The 20,807-nt window shown below is 45.6% G+C and overlaps 1 protein-coding gene and 1 long non-coding RNA gene across 6 annotated transcripts in view; one reads left to right on the forward strand and one right to left on the reverse strand.

The window, feature by feature from the left end:
• The first annotated feature begins 2,475 nt into the window (after positions 1-2,475).
• LOC144293862 (uncharacterized) lies at positions 2,476-13,585 on the forward strand. Its single transcript, XR_013361238.1, has 2 exons — positions 2,476-2,862; positions 12,946-13,585. It is a non-coding gene; the product is annotated as an uncharacterized LOC144293862 (long non-coding RNA).
• The window catches only part of EPHB1 (EPH receptor B1), a 474,340-nt gene continuing 465,784 nt past the window's right edge, over positions 12,252-20,807 (reverse strand). For all 5 annotated transcript variants that reach the window (XM_077865055.1, XM_077865054.1, XM_077865053.1 and 2 more), the window contains 3 exons: positions 19,099-19,292; positions 17,038-17,193; positions 12,252-13,719 (listed from right to left, as the gene is read on the reverse strand). In XM_077865055.1, coding sequence (XP_077721181.1) covers positions 13,611-13,719; positions 17,038-17,193; positions 19,099-19,292 — 459 coding nt within the window. In that variant the 3' untranslated portion in view covers positions 12,252-13,610. The remainder of the gene's footprint in view (positions 13,720-17,037; positions 17,194-19,098; positions 19,293-20,807) is intronic.

Genomic DNA, 20,807 nt, shown 5'->3' on the forward strand with positions numbered 1-20,807 from the left:
TGCAAATCCTACTTGCAAAAGGAAGGGGTGGGGGTAGGGGGAGAAAAGGCAAAGAGGCTGGGGGTTGTGGTTGCCATAGAAATATAGAAATGGAGCTGACAACTGAGAAGCATTTCATGAGCACAGGGGACAGACAGTGAGAGGTGCGTAAGGGGTGATAAACGCCCTGAGAGGGGCTGCTGATCAGCAGGCAGTTACAGAAAATATGCCTGGAGGAGACCATGTGGAAATGCCGTCCTGGCCTAGGAGCGCAGATCCTGCCAGAGGGCAGGGCCGAGGTAACGCAATGGCTGGGCTAGAACCACAGAAGCAAGTAGCAGAAACTATAGAAATGCAGCAAAGCACACAGAGACCCTCCAGGTTCCCTTCCACCCTCACCCTGGGCAGTGGGGTCACCAACTTTCTGGTTTGGGGCAGGCAAAGCCCTTTGTTGGCTGGGTGACCTTGTGATGCCTCCTGACGGGTGGCAGAGGGAAACAGGGCGGTGAGCTCTGGCTTCACTTAGCTCCTTTTCCCTGAGATTTGTTCCTTCATGATAAAAAGTCATTTTGGGTTTACTTAACCAATTTTCCCTCACTGCTCTTACTTCTAATTACACGTGCGAGGCAGCCCATTCTGCTTGCTGCTCATCTCGGGCTGGAGAAGGGACGACTTCCTCATAGTATGTGACGTGCAGTAAATCTTACCAAGCTCTCAGGGCAGCTCTAGGGCCCAGAGGCCACAGAGGTGGGCTGATGGCTCTGAGGGCCGGGACTAGGAGGGCAGGCAGCATCGGAGTATGCAGGGTCACTTCATCCAGGCCGGCCACAGAGGTGCCCCGTGAGGGAAGGTGCTGGGAGCCACGGGCCACGCTTCTCAAGCCAGCCTCTCTCCATGAGGATTGTGCACAGTGAGGGGCCGTCTGGAAATGCCCACCTCGATTTCTGCCAGATGCCTCACCCACGATCGACCCCTCACACTGGCCTCTTCAGCCTCCTCTCTGGACTCCTGCCTCCATGGCAGCACATCACACCTCATTTTATCTTTCCCTCCCATGTTAGACGGTGGGTGCCTTTAGAGCAAGGACTGTGCCTGGCATTTATAGGATTCAGTAGAGATCTGTGAATGAATGAAGGTTGGGCAAATAGATATTTGTGACCCCTTAGAGATTCTCCTTGAGTTTTTTGTTGCCTCCACTTTCTCCTGAGTCACTGCTTGCATGTATCTCCTTCCCTGTGACTCCATCAGTTCCCTGGAGAAAGTCATCACTCTCCCTAATCAGCCAAGGAGACAGAGTCCATGGTGGCTGACTGTTCTCCTTCCTGGTGCTTTAGTTCGGGACCACAACCATTTTAACACTGACTGTGAGTCATTTCCTTTCTACTTCACAGTTATATTCTGAGGAACTTGCTTTGTTTCTCCCTCTCCATAATGCGGGTAGTAACAAACAGGGTTATAGTAACAATCTGATTCTCATGGAACAGCTTTCAAGAATGCTCATAAGACACCACTGGTAGGGACTGCCTCACAAAGCTGATCAATCTCAGGATTGGCATTTAGTTGGTAAGGCTTCTACAAATATTTTGGGTTCCTGTACTTTGCCACAACCTCCCTGACTCCAGCCAGTGTCTCTCTAGTTTTCCTTAGGCAAGTTGTGTCCACGTTGACCTGACTCAAAAGCAGGAGGTTTTAATCACTAGTTGGACCAGGCTTGGCAACTAAGGCCAATGTACCATATGCAGCCTGCCACCTGTTTTTGTAAATAAAATTTTATTGGAACGCAGCCACATCCATTCATCTAAATACCATCTATGACTGCAGAGTGCAAAAGTTGTGACCGACACCCTATGGCCCAGAACTCTAAAATATTTACTCTCTGGTCCTTCACAGAGAAGTTTTAGCATCCCCTGGATTAGATCCTTTGCATTAGAGTCTAGAAAAGATGCTACGGCCTTTTATTTTTCTCTCTCTGGCTAATCACAGGACTCAGAACCACAAACAGTTAACTGAATCCCAGCACCATGTGACAGTTTGCAAATAAGACCAAAGGAATGATGTTCACTCCGATGAAATCAGCTGTACAGTTATGCCCCCTGGGCCAGACAAGTTAATGCTTGGCAAACTGCCCTCTCTGTGAAACATCCCAGCAGGAGATGAACCCCATGGTGGGAAAAAAAAAACAATAAAAAAATTGTTAATTGTTAAATTGGATGTCAGAGAGAATATCTTTCAAAGTTGCAGTAGGCCCTTTGCGTTTGGAAAATATCAGATTGTAAGACAAGAGGCCACCAATAAGCAAAGTAGCCCTTCCCCCAATGGGCAAAGTGGATGCAAGTCCTGGTGCCATCTGCTCTGTTCTGCAGGGACACCCGCCACCAGGTGCCTTGCTCAGCTGCTGCATTTTCCTTGAGTGAAAGCACAAATACAACCAAGTGAGCAGGTGGTGTAAACATGATTTTAAAGAGTTGTAGTAGAAGTGGCCCAACCTTGAGCCTGGGGCGAGGGAAGTTCAAGAAGAATCATTGTAATCAATACGGGTTTTTTTGGTCCTTTGTTTTCCTGGTTGGAGGCGACTGATGGCAAAAGTACGTGGATTCAATTATCAGTTCATTTACTTAACAGATTTACTGTGTGACGGCTGAGCACCAGGCCTGCAGATTCAGCCATGAGGAAAGCATGCTCCCGGCTTGGAGAAGCTCCCAGTCTGGGACAGTGGATTACAGACACATAAGCAGAGCATCAGAATACAGAGAGCTGACACCATGACAGTGAGAGGCAGAGGGCGCTCAGGGCCTTGAGGACCAGCAGCAGACCCACATGGGAGGACCTCGGCATGCCCCTGAAGAGAGCTGAGGTTTGAAGGGAGGCCAGGAGGCTTACCAGGTGAGAGAGGAGGTGGGTCAGGCATTACTTTGGCTAAAACTCTAGGACAAGCCACAGGGCAGTGGATATTGTGGGACGTGTCTAGGAGGGGCGGAAAATGCAAAGAGAAGTGAGAAGGATTCAAGGGTTTCCTAGCCTCTGTTTTTCAATCCTCTCCTTCATGATTTTTTTTTGGCCATATCTACATATTAATTGTGCTATCATTTGATTGCTGTATTTTTTTTAAAACCAAGACACTATTTACTTGAATAAATTTATTCCAAGAGGAAACTTAATAATATCTCTGAAAGAAATGCATGCATTTTGTGTGATAGATATATTTTTCTCTAGTGTACATTAAAATAAATGCATGACTATTATGATTTTGAAGAATTTGGACACGTAGGTCCTAAAACCCACTTGCCTACCGATGGAATACTCGGTACTCTTTTGGAAACCCAGTAGGCTGACCTCCAAAAATGGCTTTTTGGTCACAGAAAAAAATCTCTGAAAAGTTATTAGTTGAAGAAAACTCCTCCTACTGACTGACAGGCTCAGATATTGGGCTTTAATCCAAAGAAGATACTTGCTTTAGTATCAGGAGGACAGGCCCCTGACCTTTGAGAAAAAGCAAGCAAGTGCCTATGCAACATGTTGAAGAAGCTTCCAGAATCCAACCATTGGTCCAATATGACAGGTGGCCTGGAAATGCACCTAGGAGCAAGGCAAAGCTCAATTGCAATCTCTGTAAACATGCAAGGTGAAGGGCAGAAATGATTAAGATGACAGGTACATGCAACTTTGAAGTTCAAAAAAAAAAAAAAAAAAACCCAACCCAAATCCACAGAGGTTAAGGGTTGACCTTTATCAGAAAGCAAGAAGACTTTTTACAACAAACCTCAGGCACTAATTTGCTTTCTATTTTTAGGTCATATTCCCAAATCCCTAGAAGTAAAATAAACGAACTGATAGCTACTATTTACTGAGCACTCCCTAAAAACCAGGAACAAGACCGAGTGATTTATATGTGGCTCCTCGTTTCACCCTTGCAAAAACCTCGTGGAATAGCAACATCACCCCTGTTTTACAGACCCAAAGTCTTAGCATATAAACAAATCACCTATGCTATGTGCCAGGCCTGGGGTGGTCCATAAAAATTCCCAGATGTCTCAGGTGGCACAATGGTTTGTGATTCAGAGAACATGCTCCAGGCAAATAACCTGGGTTCAAATCCTGAATCTTCAGTGTGATCTAGAACAAGCCGCTGGAACTTCTCTGAGCCTTATTAGTTATCTAATTTTCAAATGGGCATGATAATACCAGTTGTGTAAGTACTCAGTGTTCCTGTCTCATAGCAAACACTCAAAATTGTAGCAATTTCTATTACCAATTACATAATTGAATTTGTGATTATTATTTTTGAGAACTTCTCAAGTGGCCATAATTCCGGCCCCCACCCCAGGAGCACCTCCTTTAATTAGCTGATAAAAAGATGCACTTTAAATTCTAAATGCAGAACACTCCCAGCTCTCACTCCTAGACTGAAACCTGGTATGGGAGCCTTAATCAGCTTATCTGCTTCTGTGGTCAGAGATCCCTGAGATGTCTGCGATCAGACAGTGGGAACCCAATCTGCCTGCCAAAGCCCATAGGCTTGAATGCCAGACATCTGTATGCTCTGCGTCCTGGGTCCAGACCTTTCCTACTGTGTGCTGGGGGAGCAGAGCTCGGCTCTCATCAAGCCTATTGCTTCAACATGGGGCCAGGGGTGGGGTAGGGTGGAGGGACTCAAAGAGTTAATATGGAACCACAGCAATCCAGCAAAAGAAAGGCTAACTGGTCAGATTTGGAAGCAGTATGTTTTGTTTGTAGAGCTGAGGTGGGACACTTTCTGAAGTCTTTATTTCCTGCTCATGCTCCTGATGAGAGCAGTTAGTCCCCAGCTCACATGTAGCTGCCCACCTGCTCAATCAACACATGGCACAGCATCTGAACAGGTAAAGATTGCTGTGTACACTCAGGACTGTGTCCTGCAGCAGTGAAGATTGCCCAAGAATGACCCCCACGTCCACCTGGTTTAGTTGGGTCTGTCCCATGTGAGTGCTGGGGAAGCAGCAGCTGAAGAGGCTGGTGACCTGCCTGAGCATATACCAAGCTTGAGTGGAAATGCTGAGGGTCCTCCCTGAACTATCTGACCTGTCTTCCTGGCCAGGTAGCAGTCTGACACATGTTGGGTGGATGAATGTGTGGAGTTCTGCTTTGCTACTACTACCCTCTGCTCCCCATCCTACTACTGTAGTTGCTGGGAGTCTGGGATCCGTCACTATGGCTAAGACCTGACCTTGAAGTACAGACATCCCAATCCCATGGTCTGTCTAGTTGGTCAGTTGTCAGGTCCTTCCACTTTTTAGGATGTCCAGAGCTTGCCCTGGTTCCCATGCCAGAGTGACCACCTATGGCCTCTCACTACCATCCTAGCTCAGCCTCTCCCCGCTGGGCACACTTTATATTCTCTGCGGCTGAGGCTTTCTTAGCCAATTTCCAGAGCTCACCAGTTTCTTGACCCTCAACTCTCCCAGAACATTCCTTCCTTCGGCTTTAGTCTCCCCTGGCCTGGCCATGCCTTCCCTCCCACAAACATTTATTACATGTGGGCCCTGTGTTGGGTGCTGGAGATATACAGATGGATACGGTCCAAGGAGCTCATGGGCTAGAAGGTTGAATGTGATGGAAATAAGGACAATTGTTGAGGAGATAGATATGGAGGGGCCTGACTCTGCAGGCTCAGCTACCCTCACCAGACGCATGACACCTGAGCTGGGGCCTGATGGGCTCAAAGGCTGGGGGTTGGAGGGCTCCTCAGCATAGGAATATCCATGAGTATAGAAACCAGGTAAAAAGGGTCTGGATAGGCAGTAGGTTTTGGCTGGTGGGCAGTTTGGCCAGAGAGGTGGGCATAGGCCTCCCTTCCATGATCAGGACTTTGAATGTTGTCTCATTGGTAGCCCCAGAGGGATTCTGGGTGAGAAGAAGGCCTGTGATTCTTCCCATTCCTTTCTCAGATGACCCTGACACTCTCTGCCCATCCCCTTCATCAGAAATGAGCATGCCTGCTATCGCACTAGCGTGTGATGGCAAGTCTCATGAGTCCAATCGTGGCTCTTCCACCGTCTGCACAAGAGGCTGTGGGAACTAAGTGATGAGATTGTGAGGAGGCTGGCCAGTGAGCCAAAATTCTGCTAGGAGCTCATGCCATCATCCTTTCATTCATCGTCCATAAACAATTGGGCCCACTGTGTATTCTAAGCTATTCCTCCCTCTGGCTGCATTCCCTGCCTTCCTGGACCCACTCTCTCAGTGACCCTCCTTTCTCTCTCTCCATGGATTCTGTTTCAGTATCTTTCAAACATATTCAAGTCTTTCCTGCTTAAAAAAAAAAAAAAAAAAAAACAAAAAAACCAACAAGGTAACAACCACCAAAAGGAGGAAGAAATCCAGCTACCTCCTTATTTTCTCCACCACTTTGAAGTTACGCTTCTCTTTCTCAATCCAGCCAGTGTTTTGTGCTGCAACTGCCCCTACCAAGGGCACCCATGAACCCCCTGCAGTTAAACCCATGGGAAGTTTTCAACCTCTACCTTGTATTAGCTCTCCTTGGCAGCCCTGGGCCCTCGGGCTACTATCTCCCCCTGAAAGGTTTTCCTTTGGTTCCATGGACACTGCACACTCCTGGCTTTTCCTCATTCTCTGCAGTGGCTCTATCCTGATCCCTCTGTGAGCCTCCCTTTGCCTGAACATCTTTTAAGTCTGGCTGTTTCTCAGGGTTCCATGGGGGCCCACTTCTCTCCTCGCTCTTACATTCTCATGCAGTAAAACCTTCCACTCCCACAGCTTTAATGGCCATCTGGATAAAGGATGACTCCCAGATCTGTACCATCAGCCCAGAGCGCTCCGCTGAATTATAGATCCCTGTATCCAATGGCCTATGGGCAATTCAAATTCATATTGTTCCCCTCCCCCAATTTCTTCTTCCTTTGTATCCCTTATTTCAGTGAATGGTATACAAAGCCACTCAGTTGCCTAAAGCAGAAATTTGGAATCTCATCCTTGACTGTACTCTCCTTCTCCACTGACAGCAAATCCCCTTCCATCTTCTATTGATCTTATCTTCTTCCTGTTTCTTGAATCAGTCTGTCCCCACTGCTACTTCACACTTTCACCCAGGCTACCATCAGCCTTTGCCTACATTATCGCAACCGCTCCTAACTAGTCTCCCAGAACTGAGTTTAGTACACTCGACTCCATTTTCCATTTTGTGGCCAGAGTGATTTATATAAAATATACTTCCCTTGCTTCAACCTTCTTTCCACCAATTGCATTCAGAACAATATCCAGATCCCTTAGGCCATATAAGATCCTTCATGATCTAGCCCCTGCCTACCCCTCCAGGCACCCACATCCAGCACTGTTCTCCAGCCTTGTTGAACAGCCTGTCATCCCACAAACATACCACCTCCTCTGTGGCTTTGGAACATTTATCCATTTTATTCCCTCCACCTACAAGACCATTTCCACCACTCACATCTCCTTTTCCCAATTTTGATAATTGCTTTCACTCCTCAGGTTCCAGTTTAACAGACCTCCCTTGGGGATGCCTTCTTTGACCCCTTAGGACAAGGGAAGTGCTGTTCTCTGTGCTCCCATCACCCTATTTCCCTGTGGAAGTTATGTACAAAGTTGAGTTCTGCTTATAAAGATTGTAGCTAGAACTTGTCATCTATTCTGTGCCAGAAAGCCATTTCCAGAGCTACAGTAGTTCCTAATGTACACCCAGATATGAATTTAAATGGCAGAAAAGGAAATGCAAGAAAAGAGAATTTCTATATTTTAAAAGACCAAAATAGCATGTGCTTAGCATATCAGTACCTTGAAAGTGGCTTATCTGTCCATAATTTTGTTTTCTTTTCTTAATTAAACTCCCCCCCGACCTACCCCCCCCCCCGGTGAATGAGTGGCTACAGGAATCTTGGAATGAAGGTGGATTTAGTATGGTAAAACAACTCTTGGAAGAAAGTCCCAGTATACAGGAAATGGTAAAAGACACAGTTTTGGCAAAGGAAGTCCCACCATCCTTTCTACCCAGCTGGATACAACCTGGCAAGGCAGAAGCCCTGGTTCTACTTTCAGAAGGATGGGCTGCTCACTGCCCTTCATTGACCTTCTTACTGCCTCTGTTGTACCAAGGACAGGGCTGCATTCATTGCTGTGTCTCGGGTGGGTTCTTCACACAGTGACTGACACTCTGATGGGATGCTGCTTTCCCCGGCTGGTTCTCTGGGGAAGACCGTGACATCGTGTGAAAGATGCAGACGGCATTGAAAAGGAGTGTGTTAAACTTCACAAAAGTAAAATTAGAATAGCTTACAATTGATAGCAGTTAAGAATAAGTGAGAAAGATTCCAACTGAATACCTAGGGACTAATTTCTTTAAAAGTGTGCTGTTTCAGGTCATGGACTTCAGTAGGTAAAATGATGATACCCAAAACTTTCTCAACTCAAATTTATTTAAATTACCAGATAGGTATTGAGCACCTGCCACATGTTAGGCAGTGTATTGGGTGCTGGATACAGAGGTGACTAGGACATGACCTGAGTCCACTCTCACTCCGGAGATCACAAGAAGTTTCTGGAAGAGAAGGGACACCATGTGTCACGTTGTGACTCCTGGCAACACAGGAACCCATGAAGGGCCTGCAATAACACGGTCAGCCCAGGAGGGATGCAGGGGTAGGGGTAAAGGGCAGAGGGCTCTCCTTTTCTCCCAGGCGCATAATGGAGGTCCATCCACCACTGCCCAAATTTGTCCATCACACCCCCCGCCTTAAACAGGATCTGTAGGACACCTCAACCCCCACCTGCCCACCACCAGGGCTGGTACTCTCTGAGAGGGACTGAGAATTTGTTATCAGCCCCCTGTGCCCTTGTTCTCATTTGGAAATTGCTAGTCTCAAGAGATTCCCTGGTGATGAACATAGTTGCCATTCAACATCGATCAACTTGAATGACCTTTCAGTGTGTGATCCAGTCACCCCCTCCCCTTTTGACAACCTTTCTGCGGCTTCAGTGATTCCCATCTCCCATCACCAACCCCCAGCCCTATTGATATCTTAGACCATACAAAATCTCATTTCAATTTTGAAAATGACCCTGAAACTTCTATATGAACTGCAAGGCATCTCAGTGAATGCAAAGCTCTCTGTGACATGGATCATAAGTGTCCTTTGAGCCTTCTTGGTGGCGGAGAACCCTGGATGCTACCTGTTTGTTGCTAATACTCCATCATGGTGGTGCTTGTCCCTTGCTTCACTTGCCAGGGACCTAATCATGCCCTTACTCAGCTGGGGCCAAAGCCATTATTACTTTTGAAATGATAATGAGGTTCCCAGGCTAACTCACAAAAGCCTTTTTAGAATAAACCCTAGCTGTTAAGAGTCTTGCACTTTTAACTGACACATTGTAGATTCTCACCTTATGCCCAGAATCCCACTCCTCCTGCCGCTAGTATTCCTGGTGTTGTATTCCTCAATCCTCACTGGTTTCTGTTCTTTTCACAAAGGCATGGCCAAGGGTAACTTCTGTCCTTTACTTAATTTCGATTATACTAGGGGACCTCAGTGATTTCAATTATCCTACGGGACCTCACTGACCCAGATCTACACATAACTTTGTGGGGGGGAGGGGCATAGGGAGGTGGTAGGTGAGAGTAGGCATGTGATTTTGGTACTATCCGTACCTGTTTGACATCTATGAGCTCCAGTGATCTTCAAATGACACAATAAACACCCGCTCTGTAAATGTATCTACTCGCTTCATCCCTGTCTTCCTTTATTAGAGGGGGCAAGGAGAGAACACAGAGAGGTGGGTCATAATCTCAAAGGCTTTCTCATAAATCACCTCCATTCCCATAACCCCTGAGTCAGGAGCACTGATTAAATATCGCCCACCTGTTCCCTGTGCAGTCCTCACCCGCATGACCCTTGGTGGCTGCAGGCATGCCTGGCACAGAGCCTGTCTCTGTAAGCCATATCCTGGGCTGTGTAGCACGGCTGTAGATTTACATCTTTCTAGCCCAGCTCAGGGGGCCACAGGCCACTGCCCACTGTGCAAAGTGTGTTTTTAAGAAACAATTTGAATTGGAATTCATCCTCTGCCAGATGATAAAGTAGCATGTCTAACTGAAATCTGGAGGCTGGGGTCTCACAGCCAGGAAGCATTTTTTCTGGGGAGTTCTTTTGAAGGTATGAGTTAAGTCTCCTGGCACCAAACTGCCAACGAGCACAGATACCTCTATTTAGGAGACCAGCCTCAGCTCCTATAGCTTCATGTCCAAGAAGGTGAGGGTTCATTTCTCTCTTTCTGAGTAGCTCAAGAACTTTAATAACTATCCCTCCCAGAGTCAAGAACTTCACATTTATTACTGATTCCAGGAAGGCCGGTTAGTGTAGTGCAGTGGTTTCCAAAGTGTGGTCCTTGGGCCAGCAACATCAGTTGGCCACCTGGCAATCTGTGAGAAGTGCCAATTATTGGACTCCGCTCCAGGTCTACTGAGTCAGAAAACTCATGGGTTGGGCCCAGTGATGTGCATTTCTACACACCCTCCAGGGATGCTAATGCATGCTCAAGTGTGAGACCCCTGGGATTGTGGATAAGAGCACGGAGTCAAATTGTCTGACTCAAAATCCTGACTCCACCATTGTGTGAGGTAGGAAAGGTCTTGTCTGTTTCTTCATCTGAAAACTGGGGACAATAAAGTATCTGCTACTACTTTGTAAGATGCTTGTGAGGAAGAGAGTTCATAGATGTGAAGTACTTACACCGTGCTTGGCATAGAGAAGCTGCTCAGGAGTGTTAGACAGGCCTTATCAGAGGTCGTTACTACTATCCGTTTATACATAAGAGGGCACAGAGGCTCAGGGAGGTAAATGACTGACCCTGGGCTACAGAGGGAAGGCATGATATCTCACTCACTAGAGACACACCACATTCTGGAGTGTAGGGTAGGGGGCAGCCTGGCATGTGAAGCTGTGCTGGGCATCTGCAGAGAAGGGGGTATGTCAAGAACTTGGTCATGCCCCTCCCACTGAGAACTAGGTCTCGAGGTGCCCTGGCTTTGGCTCTGCTGACCCCTCATGCTTTCCCTGTGTGCACTTTGGATTCTCTCTCTCTCCCACTTTCTATCTCCTTTGTGGGATCTTATGGTGAAACCCAACCTAAGGGCATGACATGACTTCACTTTGACCTTGCTTTGTTGACAGCCAGAAGGTGGCTGGCATTGGTGGAGATGCAGTGAGGATTTCAGATTAAGGATGCTGCCTGAGAAATTTGGTGACAAATTAAAATTCATTCCTGTGGAAAATTGAGAGTAGATTAGCTGAATTGCCTAGACTTGTAAGAACACTTCATGGATTGAGGTCTTTGGGGTAATTAGCAAATTGTGCATGGAATTGGCAAGCTATTAATAAGGGGAAGTTTTCTCTTCTACCTCCTACATAGCAGGGTTGGGGCTCTTTGCAAATGAAAATCTGCTGGGACAGTTCTGTCCATCTCCTCTTGTCCCCCCAGGGTTAAGCACAAGGCTGATATGTTAAGATGGGTTCCCCTACATCAGAACTGTATCCCTTGGCCAATGAGCCTCCTTGAAGGGGCTTCAGAAAGTAAGACCTCCCCAAGTACAATGTTACCCAAGATTAGGGGGTAGATTTAAGGCTCATTTCACCTTAAATTTGCATTAAATAAGCTACATGGGAACTGTGGCTCCCTCCCTTCCTTCCTTCCTTCCTTCCTTTCTTTCTTTCTTTCTTTCTTTCTTTCTTTCTTTCTTTCTCTCTCTCTCTCTCTCTCTCTCTCTCCCTTTCTTTCTTTCTTTCTTTCTTTCTTTCTTTCTTTCTTTCTTTCTTTCTTTCTTTCTTTCCTCCTTTCTTTTCTTTATGGCTCCTTTTATGGCCTCACACTCTCCCCTCCAAAAGCTTGTTCACAGACATACCACAAGCAAGCAGTCTAAAACAGTCTTCAGTGGCTTTTACAAAATTGGCCTGGATATGAACTTCTTAAACTCAATATACGAACTGAAATCAAGGCTGATAGTGTATTATTGGTGATTGTTTATATTTATCTGCCAGTGACTTCTTAAGCTGCATATTTGAGGCTTCAGACTCTCATATTTATTCAGTTCTTCCTTTGGGTCACATGGATGAGAGCGATTCTAATATAATCTGCTTCTTGGGAGTCACAAGGTCCAGGATATATTTTTCCCTCCCCTACAAGGGGAAGAAGGAAGGACAGCTGCTCAGGATTCTCCTGTACCTTGGGGATGGACCCACCGGGGTGTGAGAACATACACTCTGACACCATTCTATGTAAACCCAGACATGCTTCTGCTCATTTTAATTAGACAGATAAAATTAGCAAGGAGAGTAAGATAAAAGGAGAAATTAAAAATATTTAAATGTTAGGTGGAATTTACAAAAGTGAATTGAACAATGAGGTACAAGAAGGAATGCAGAGAAACACAGACACATTTGAAACATTCCTCGGATGCCACACGGCTTAAGCCAGTCCACAGATAAGGTAAGAAGAATTCTCTCTTGCCATCTCTTGAATTGCAGATTCCAGGGATGTGCAAGAACATTCTCCAGAAACACTTTCCTTCTCCTTCTCTTCAGATGTTACCAAGAATAATTAATCAGTCAGTATCATTCTAGAATGGCCCACACTGCACCCAATTCAAACGACTCACCTGTTTCCTGTCTGAATTTGCAAGCTCCTGAGAGTTTTTTCCCCTTTCATTTTATTTTTCTCCCTGCCCTCTCTCCCCATTGAGCCAATAGGCCAACTGGGCCAACCAGAACACAAAACCAACAATACGTTCCAGCCCCTTTGGATTTTCCGGGGGCAGAGACTTCCTGGTTCTTCTTTCTTGTTTGCATCTGTTACGAACAAGCACAGTCATTTTAGAACACAGACACACATATGTGTGCTCCTGCACACGGAAACAGGTTTTTCTATTTTTTTTTCCAATTTGTGGTTTCTTTTTCCTTTTTGCAGAAAATGCAAACAAAAGAAAAACAAGGTTTTCAATTGAAGGTACATCTCTTCTTCAATATGAAGACATTAATTGAATTGGTTGGATCCCCCATGCAGTGGTCAGCAAAGTCCTTTGGCAACTGACAGAACGACATCTGGAGACTCAGGAGCTGGGGTTTGTTTGAAGGAACTTCCCTACACGAGTCATGAGCAAAGGGGAATGGATGTGGGAGAAGGGAGAGGGCTCGTGGGGAGGAGTACAAAAGGAGAAAAGAAAAGAATGTCATTGGTGAGGAAGAAAATGGAAAACTGCCTGTTTCTTCCCTCTACCTCCTTCCCTTTCTTCCTGTGGATGGGTGACTCCAGTGCCCTGAGGGTGGGAGCCGAGTTTACTCTTGGTACCCCCCCACCCCGATGCATACTGTTTTGTCTTCACTTCCGTTGAACATCACTTTTCCATATTTTTATTATTATAGATTTGGTTTCCCGAGGCATCTTAAACATGCTCTGTCACTGAGAAACGAAGGTCGCCTATTAGGAACAGGTCCAGTTTCTTCTTCACTGATGTCATGCGTTTCTCAGCTGAGAAGCCAATCTTTCCAGAACATTCCACTGTGGTCAACCTCTGGTTCTCTCTTGAGCCTGGTCCTTTTCCTTCCTCTCCTCCCCCCAGAAAATGAGAGTTCTCATGCCATTGTCGTTGGTGACTGACTCATCTGGACCCTCATAGAATGAATGCTGTTCAGGATCTTCTTCTGATGACCTGCCAGGGTGACCCCTATTCTCAGGAGGTCTCTAGGAGGGAGAAAGCCAGACATAAAAAAAGACACTTTAGTGTTAAGGCAGCTTTTCACCGATCAAAACTCATCACAGAAGGCAAGCTCTTGATATTGTTGAATAGCAAATAAACGTATTTAAAATCCAACACTCAAGTTTACCCAAGTCTTTGGCAAATGTCTACCTAGATTATTTTCTTGCTCAATTTCACTTGCTTCATGCAGTGGCCCTAGACTCCAATGGCCCCTCCAACTTAGACAGTCCTGGAAGTGTTGTGCCCTGTTCTTCATCTGTGGGTTCTGAAGCAGCCCCTTCATTGTATCCATGACCTTAGGTGGATTGGAACTTTTCTCTGTGTTGTTTTTTTAAACACTCTAAGCACACACTATATGGGGCTTTAGTTATGCTGTGGAGCTTTCTGACTAAATTAGTGATCACCCACTGAGATCGAAAAGATGTTGGGTTTGCTGGGTTTTCTGATGTTTTTCCCCTGAGTTTCCATTTTCTGCCTCTGTTTGAATTTTAATGTCATGAATTTTTAAGAAGGGTGATCTCAAAATAACTTTCAAATATCTGCCCAAGCGGGAATCCAAGTAATATGTTTAGGAGAGGGCTTTTGATTAGATTCATGTTTAAGCTGTGAGTCTTAATATAATCATTCATGACTTATATTTAATTGTGGGGAGACCCATGCTTCTTTTCCTAGTTAATAATAATAATAATAATATAATAATAATAATAATAAATAGCATGTTCAAGTACTTCTCATGTGCCATATGCTATCTCATTTATATGTAATGAAGCATTTCCTAAATTTGACAAACCACTCAAAGTCAATAATAGTTATTTAACAGTAATCATTTCCCGTGTGCATCCTGTAGGCAGGCAATAGGCTAGGTGCTTTGCTTGCACTATTCTGTTAGCCTCTCACCACAAACCAATGAGATGGGTACTATTATTATTTGCTCATTTATGGACACGGCAAGTAGGTCTCAAAGAAATTACGTAACATGCTCAAGGACACACACCAGATAATTGGTAATGGAGCTGGGGTTCAAATTCAAGACTACCTGGTCTTAGCCACCCTTGAAGGGGTATTCTCTGAACTCTTCTAAGGTCCAGACTATATTCCCCCCAAATGCCCCTGTCCCTAGCATAGCAGATCATTTTGTACCCAGACCCATGGAGGAGGCTCCATGCTCTCCTCAAACTCTCCTTTCAGCTGGCGGTCAATCCCCTCAGGGCTGCAGCTGCCTCAGGTTGTCAAATTGTCCATGCCTTTTCAGCAAACACTTCTGAGAGGCATGCTCGAATTTCGAATTCACAAATTGTCTTGCAATCTATTTTATTTAGTTGCTCATGTTCTTTTTCCATCTTTTATCTCTCAAGAAACAAACTGAATTGCTCCAATAGTATGTGGACATTTTTTACTTTGAACTAAATCCCTTAATTTTTCCTTTTCCGGACTGAGGAAATTACTACATTTGATTCTTACAGTCGTGGGGGATTAGAGGGTGATGGCCCCATACTCAGCCACATTAGAGTGGGGAAGCAGAAGCAGCCCCACCGGCATAAGCACTCACTTCTGCCCCTGAATCCGGGCTCTCCAATCATCTAGGACATCCACGTTAGCTCTGCAAGATGGGGAAGCTGGTTTTCCACTGGTAAGTGTTTCTCCCCCACCCCCTTTTTTTGGTGCTGCCTGACAATAATTCATAGTGGCAGGGAGTGCCTTTTTTAGACATCAACAGAAAAATGAACCCACATTTTAAAAATGAATTCTGATGTTTAGTGGATCCTAGACTAGATGCACCATCTCCCTGGAGAATGGAGCTTCCATAATTTCTGCCAAGAATCAATCTCAGAGAGGTAGAATGGGACTCCAGGCAGACTGGGTACAAAGCAGTAGTCCGGGATCAGCTTCTGGGGCTGGATGGGACCACCCCTCATCCTTGGGACTCAGCAGTTGGCCCACAGCAGAAGGAAAACCTGGCACCTGCCACTGTGTCTTAGACATAACAGGTCATCAGTTAGTGTTTGCCAATTGCCTGGAGGACTGACCAATCCTCTCATTTGGGAAATGTGTGTCACAGGCTACTAACCCCCCACATTGGCCATACGCATTGTGGCCCAGGCATCCGGTGAAGTCCCTCTGGCAGGGTGTGTGTACTCAAAATTCGACCTTGCCAACTTCATTTCTCAGCCTTGGTTACATGTGAGAATCACTTGGGGAGTTCTAAACGCCCGGAAGCCCAGGTCTCAGTTCATACCAATTAAACCAGAAGATCTAGGAGTGGAAGTCAGGCATTAGTATTTTCTGAAGATTTCCAGGTCATCCCAGGGTGCTGCAAAGTATGGGCCCTCTGTGCCCCTGGGGTGGACCGGTAGGCTAAGACAGAAGTGGCCTTCAGGAAAGCAGGCTGTAGCGCCTGCCTTGCCACTCATGAACCCTGGATCTTCAGGCACTAACTCACCTACTTTCTGAATCTGCTGAGTGGAAGGGGGCAGAGCTAGATAATTATTTCCCACCCTACCGTGCCATGAAACTCTGCCCCTCAAAAATACGGTTCCGCAGTATTTAATAATTTTAAATGGGTTTCTTTATTTCAGGATTTCTCATGGCCTTTACAATGCTAATATGTGTAGCAAGTCTCCAAAAGGGTGATAAAGTATGCAGTATTTCCCAAATTTATTTGACCGGGGGACCTTTTTTCCAAGGAGAACCTATTAACATTTCCCAGAACGGGTGCTGCTCAGAACATTCTTGGGGAAACGATGGACTAATGGATGTTTAAGACCCTTTCTGGCTCTCATCTTATTTGAATAATTTTAGTTTTCATATTCCTCCATACTCCTGTGGGAGCTGCAGACTGGTAAATAGTTTGTGGGGGATGGAAACGTATGCTTATTCACAAGCGCTATCTAAGTACGGATCCAGGCTCCCCCCGTACGTCTGGGATTGTTGCTGAATCAGTGCAGTGCCTCCTCCCGCTATGTTGTTTAAAGTGCTGGCTGGCTGTGTTCTTTCCATCTGGATGCTCTCTTTGATGGGTTAAATTTAAAAACTTAAATGGAGGATAGACTCTTGATGATTAGGCAAATGACATATGGCTACGACTTTGGAGAACTCTCATTTGGGGCCAGGATGGATCTCAGCCTCGCCACCCAACCCTTCCATCTTTCCAAGGCACTTCCGCACCAGGCTTGGTTCTATACAGAAGTGGAGCTCTGGGGGTGAGGCCAGAAATCAAGACTTGACTCGCACCATGAGCAATAGCAGGGAAGGAGCGTTGATCCCCACCCACAGGCTGCATAGAGGCGATTCCTGTCACTTACTCTGATGTCATCTGGGTGACCAGCTGGAGGGAGGTGAAGCCGGCGGTGAGGAAGCTGTCCCTGTACTGGACCATTTTGATGGCACTGAGCCAGTCATCCACGGTGGTAAAGGCCGTGAAGTCTGGAATGGAGCGGTCTAGCAGGGGCTGGGAAGGCCTGAGAGAGAGAGAGAGAGAGAGAGAGAGAGAGGGAGAGAGAGAAAGGAGTAGGTGACCCCACAGCTGTAGAAGTAGTACATGGACAGAGTCACATTCTGGTCAGACAATAGACTTCCTGCAGGATGAGGATTCCTTCCTGACAGAATGAGGATTACAGGGGAGCCCGTGCTGACCCTTCTTTCCTTACAGAATTCTGAGTTAGCATGACTTCTGGAGGTAAGGTGGCCAGTACCCTTGGTTATGGACTCTGTTACATATCAGTCAGCCCAGACAGGTAGACTGGCACAGCATGCAGTCTTGAGGGAAGAGAAGACCTACAACTCCTCTGTAAACTAGAACTGAAGAGCTTCACCATCCAAACATCTGGTTCTTTAAAAAATATATAAAGTTCATTATGACCTTCCCAAATCTATTGGTAACATATTTTTCCCCCTGGTTCTATTTTCAGCTAATTGAAATAAATGGAACAGAGCAGCCCTCCACTGACCTTCTCTAGCAGGTTCTCAAAGTAGACACACCCTGCTACCCAACCCATAAAGCAGGGTGTCATGTCAATATATGTCAATATCCCTCAACTCCCAACACCCATGCCCAGTCCTTCACCAAGAATTAAAGATTTGACCTCCAAAATCTCTTAAACTCATCCACCTCTCTCTGCATCATTACTCTGACTTAAGACCCTATCTTCTCTGTCATTATTGCTGCAATATTCTCCTGCCCATCTTCTTCATGCATGTTCCTTGTCCTCGACAGAAGGTCCACACTGTAGCCTGGTGTTTTTTGAAAAATGCAGATGCATCATGTCCATAACCCTCACACTGACCCTGATTCATGTCACACCCTTCAATGGGGGCTCACTTCTCTGAAAATCAGCCCAGAAGGATTAACAGGGCTTACAGGCTCTGAGCGTCTGGCTTTCACCCACCTCATCAGCCTCAGTCCTGACCCAGTCCCCTCACATACTGGACTCTGAACACACTGGCCCTGTCCTTCCCACCCTCGAGGTTCTGCATATGCTGTTCCTTGGCCTGAAACACCTGTCTTTCTCTTCCCATCTTCCTTTCATTTATTCTCTCCCTTCAGCTCTCAACTGGAAATAACATCAGGGATGCCCCCCTGAAGTATGTATCCATGCTCTCCAACACCACACACCATCTTGCCATAGTGGCTATCAAGGTCTCACATTTGTATTTCTTTGGGTGATCATCTGGGTATGACCCCCTAAATGATTCTAAGCTCCATGAGGGCAGGAATCATGTCACTCTTGTTCATTCTATACTGCCAGCAATGGGCATAGTGCTTAGCATATGAATGTCCAATATGCTTTGATTGATAAGATCAATTAATAAATCAGTTAACACTGCAATGTAGATGAGTAACGTACAGCTGACAGTTGCTGACAGGAGCCTGAAAGTTGTTCTGTGCATTTGCTCATAATAAGTCCAATAGGTTTGTATTTCTGTGTCCCACAGCAATCAGGGCCTTTACCTGCTAATAGGTTGGCCAAGGTTCCAAGTCTGTAGCTCTACCTGGTGTGGTTACCAGAAAGGGTACCTTCTGGAAACAGGATCTCCCAGAAGTGGAGCTTCATTCCCACTCCTATCACATATGTTCAATTATTACAAAGCCCAGCTCCCAGCTTATCTGAAGCCAGCAGAAGGTGGAGACCCAGACAGGTATCTGGATATCTGTCTATAGCCCACGCTGGAGGTGGGGAATACTTTAGAGAGGTGGAAAAGAAAAAGGAAAGGAGAAGTCTTGGAGTTTCTTCCAGAAACTGGATAAGCATAGCCACTTCATTCTCACTGTCAATAAATCAAAAGGCTAGCAGCCTTGCTCTTGGGCCTGACCCTGACTATGAGGCCACCCACACCTAGGAACCACTCTGTTCCATGAGACTCACACGGCGGTGATGGTTGCCACAGTCTTGAGACTTGCCGGGTTCCGAATCATCTTGTCCAGGGTGTTGACAATCTCTGCAAAGCGGGGCCGGCTGTTACGGTCCTTCTGCCAACAGTCCAACATGAGCTGGTGTAGAGCGGCTGGACAGTCCATGGGTGGAGGCAGCCGGTAGTCCTGCTCAATGGCATTGATGACCTGCAGTGACACATGTGGGAATGGGGGGATGAGACACCAGCCAGTCATTCACAAATTAGTCCCTAGGGACAGAGCCTCCCTGACTCAAGTACCCTCATTCTATGCTCCTATACCTCTCACCATCATGGATTTTAATGTGTACTTGGCCTTTTCCACCTAGACTGTGGGCTTCTTGAAAGTGAGGACCACATCTTACTGTTCCTTTCATGTCCCCAGCACCTGGAGCAAAGGCCTGACACACACCGGATCTCTGTGAATGCTTACTGAAGAACGAGCTGGTGAATGGCTTGAGCTTCTCCTCTCTTTAAAAGGACAGCAGGCCCCATTCTGCCTTGATGGCAGAACTGGGGGTGATGAAGCAATGGCATGTGGGAAAGAAACCTAGTGAGTTTGTTAGTTATAAAGAATATCCTCCAAAGTCTGCGGTAGGCTAGCCCTTATACTGCTAATGGAAGGAAGGAATCAGCTTTTGATAGAGAGCCTACTCCGTGCCAGGGCTCCTCTAGATGCTTCCCGTGCACCGTTTGCCTTAATCTTCAGGATGCAGCAACATGAGCAGGACTGAAGATAATTTGGCTACACAAACTGGTTAAGTACAACAACAATGGTCAAAATAACAAGGCAAGCTAAAATGAATATATCCAATCAGGTTTTGGTAATTTGTGCAGACTCCAGGGGACAATTTTGTTAAGATTTCTGGATCTTTAAGTACTTTTGTCTGCTTTTCATGTGTTGTAAGGATTTTTTTTTTTCCACACTTCACTTCTTAATTTCCAATTCATTTAAATCAATTATGCCTCCTCTGCGCTTTTCGTCATCGGGGAAAATAATTGTAAACGACGCAGTACTAAACATATGAATTTATTATGGTCCCCTCCTACCACAATGGAAGGCCTGGAATACAATGAGCAGCGCCTTGAAGTGATGTTGCAAAAATGTGCCTATTGAAATGGAAATGTACTCACATTGTAATATTAGGTAAAAGAGCAGGCTGCACATAACTGCAGGTATAGTATAATCTTGCTTTTGTAAAAAACAAAAATCAAAACAAAACAAAAAACAGTAATTATACACATGCATGCGAAAGACCTCAGAAAGATCTATACCATGGTGTTAATGGTGGTTGCCTCTGGGCAGGTGGACCCACGAACGCTCTTTATGTTTCTCTTTTTCACTTGTTTGTGTTTTTACTTTCTGTAATAATTATACATTGATTTTATATTAAAATAAACAGCTCAAGCACCTTACACAACAAAGGAAATAATTTGGAGTTCAGGGATTTTCGGGTGTTTTTGCCTCTACTTTAAAAAATGTCAGATTAAAAAAAAATGTCAGATTTATTTCAACTGATTATTCTTTTTTTTTTTTTTTGACCTTGCAGACAGTCAGAAAGTAGATAGTTTCAATCATTTTATATTTTTCATACATTCTATGCCCAATATATAGGACATGAAGTGGGGTATGAGATAATATGACCTGAAGTCATTAGAGATAATCAAGGCATATTATTCTCTC

This window comes from Canis aureus, chromosome 22 (assembly GCF_053574225.1).
Source record: "Canis aureus isolate CA01 chromosome 22, VMU_Caureus_v.1.0, whole genome shotgun sequence".
NCBI classification, from domain to species: Eukaryota; Metazoa; Chordata; class Mammalia; order Carnivora; family Canidae; genus Canis; species Canis aureus.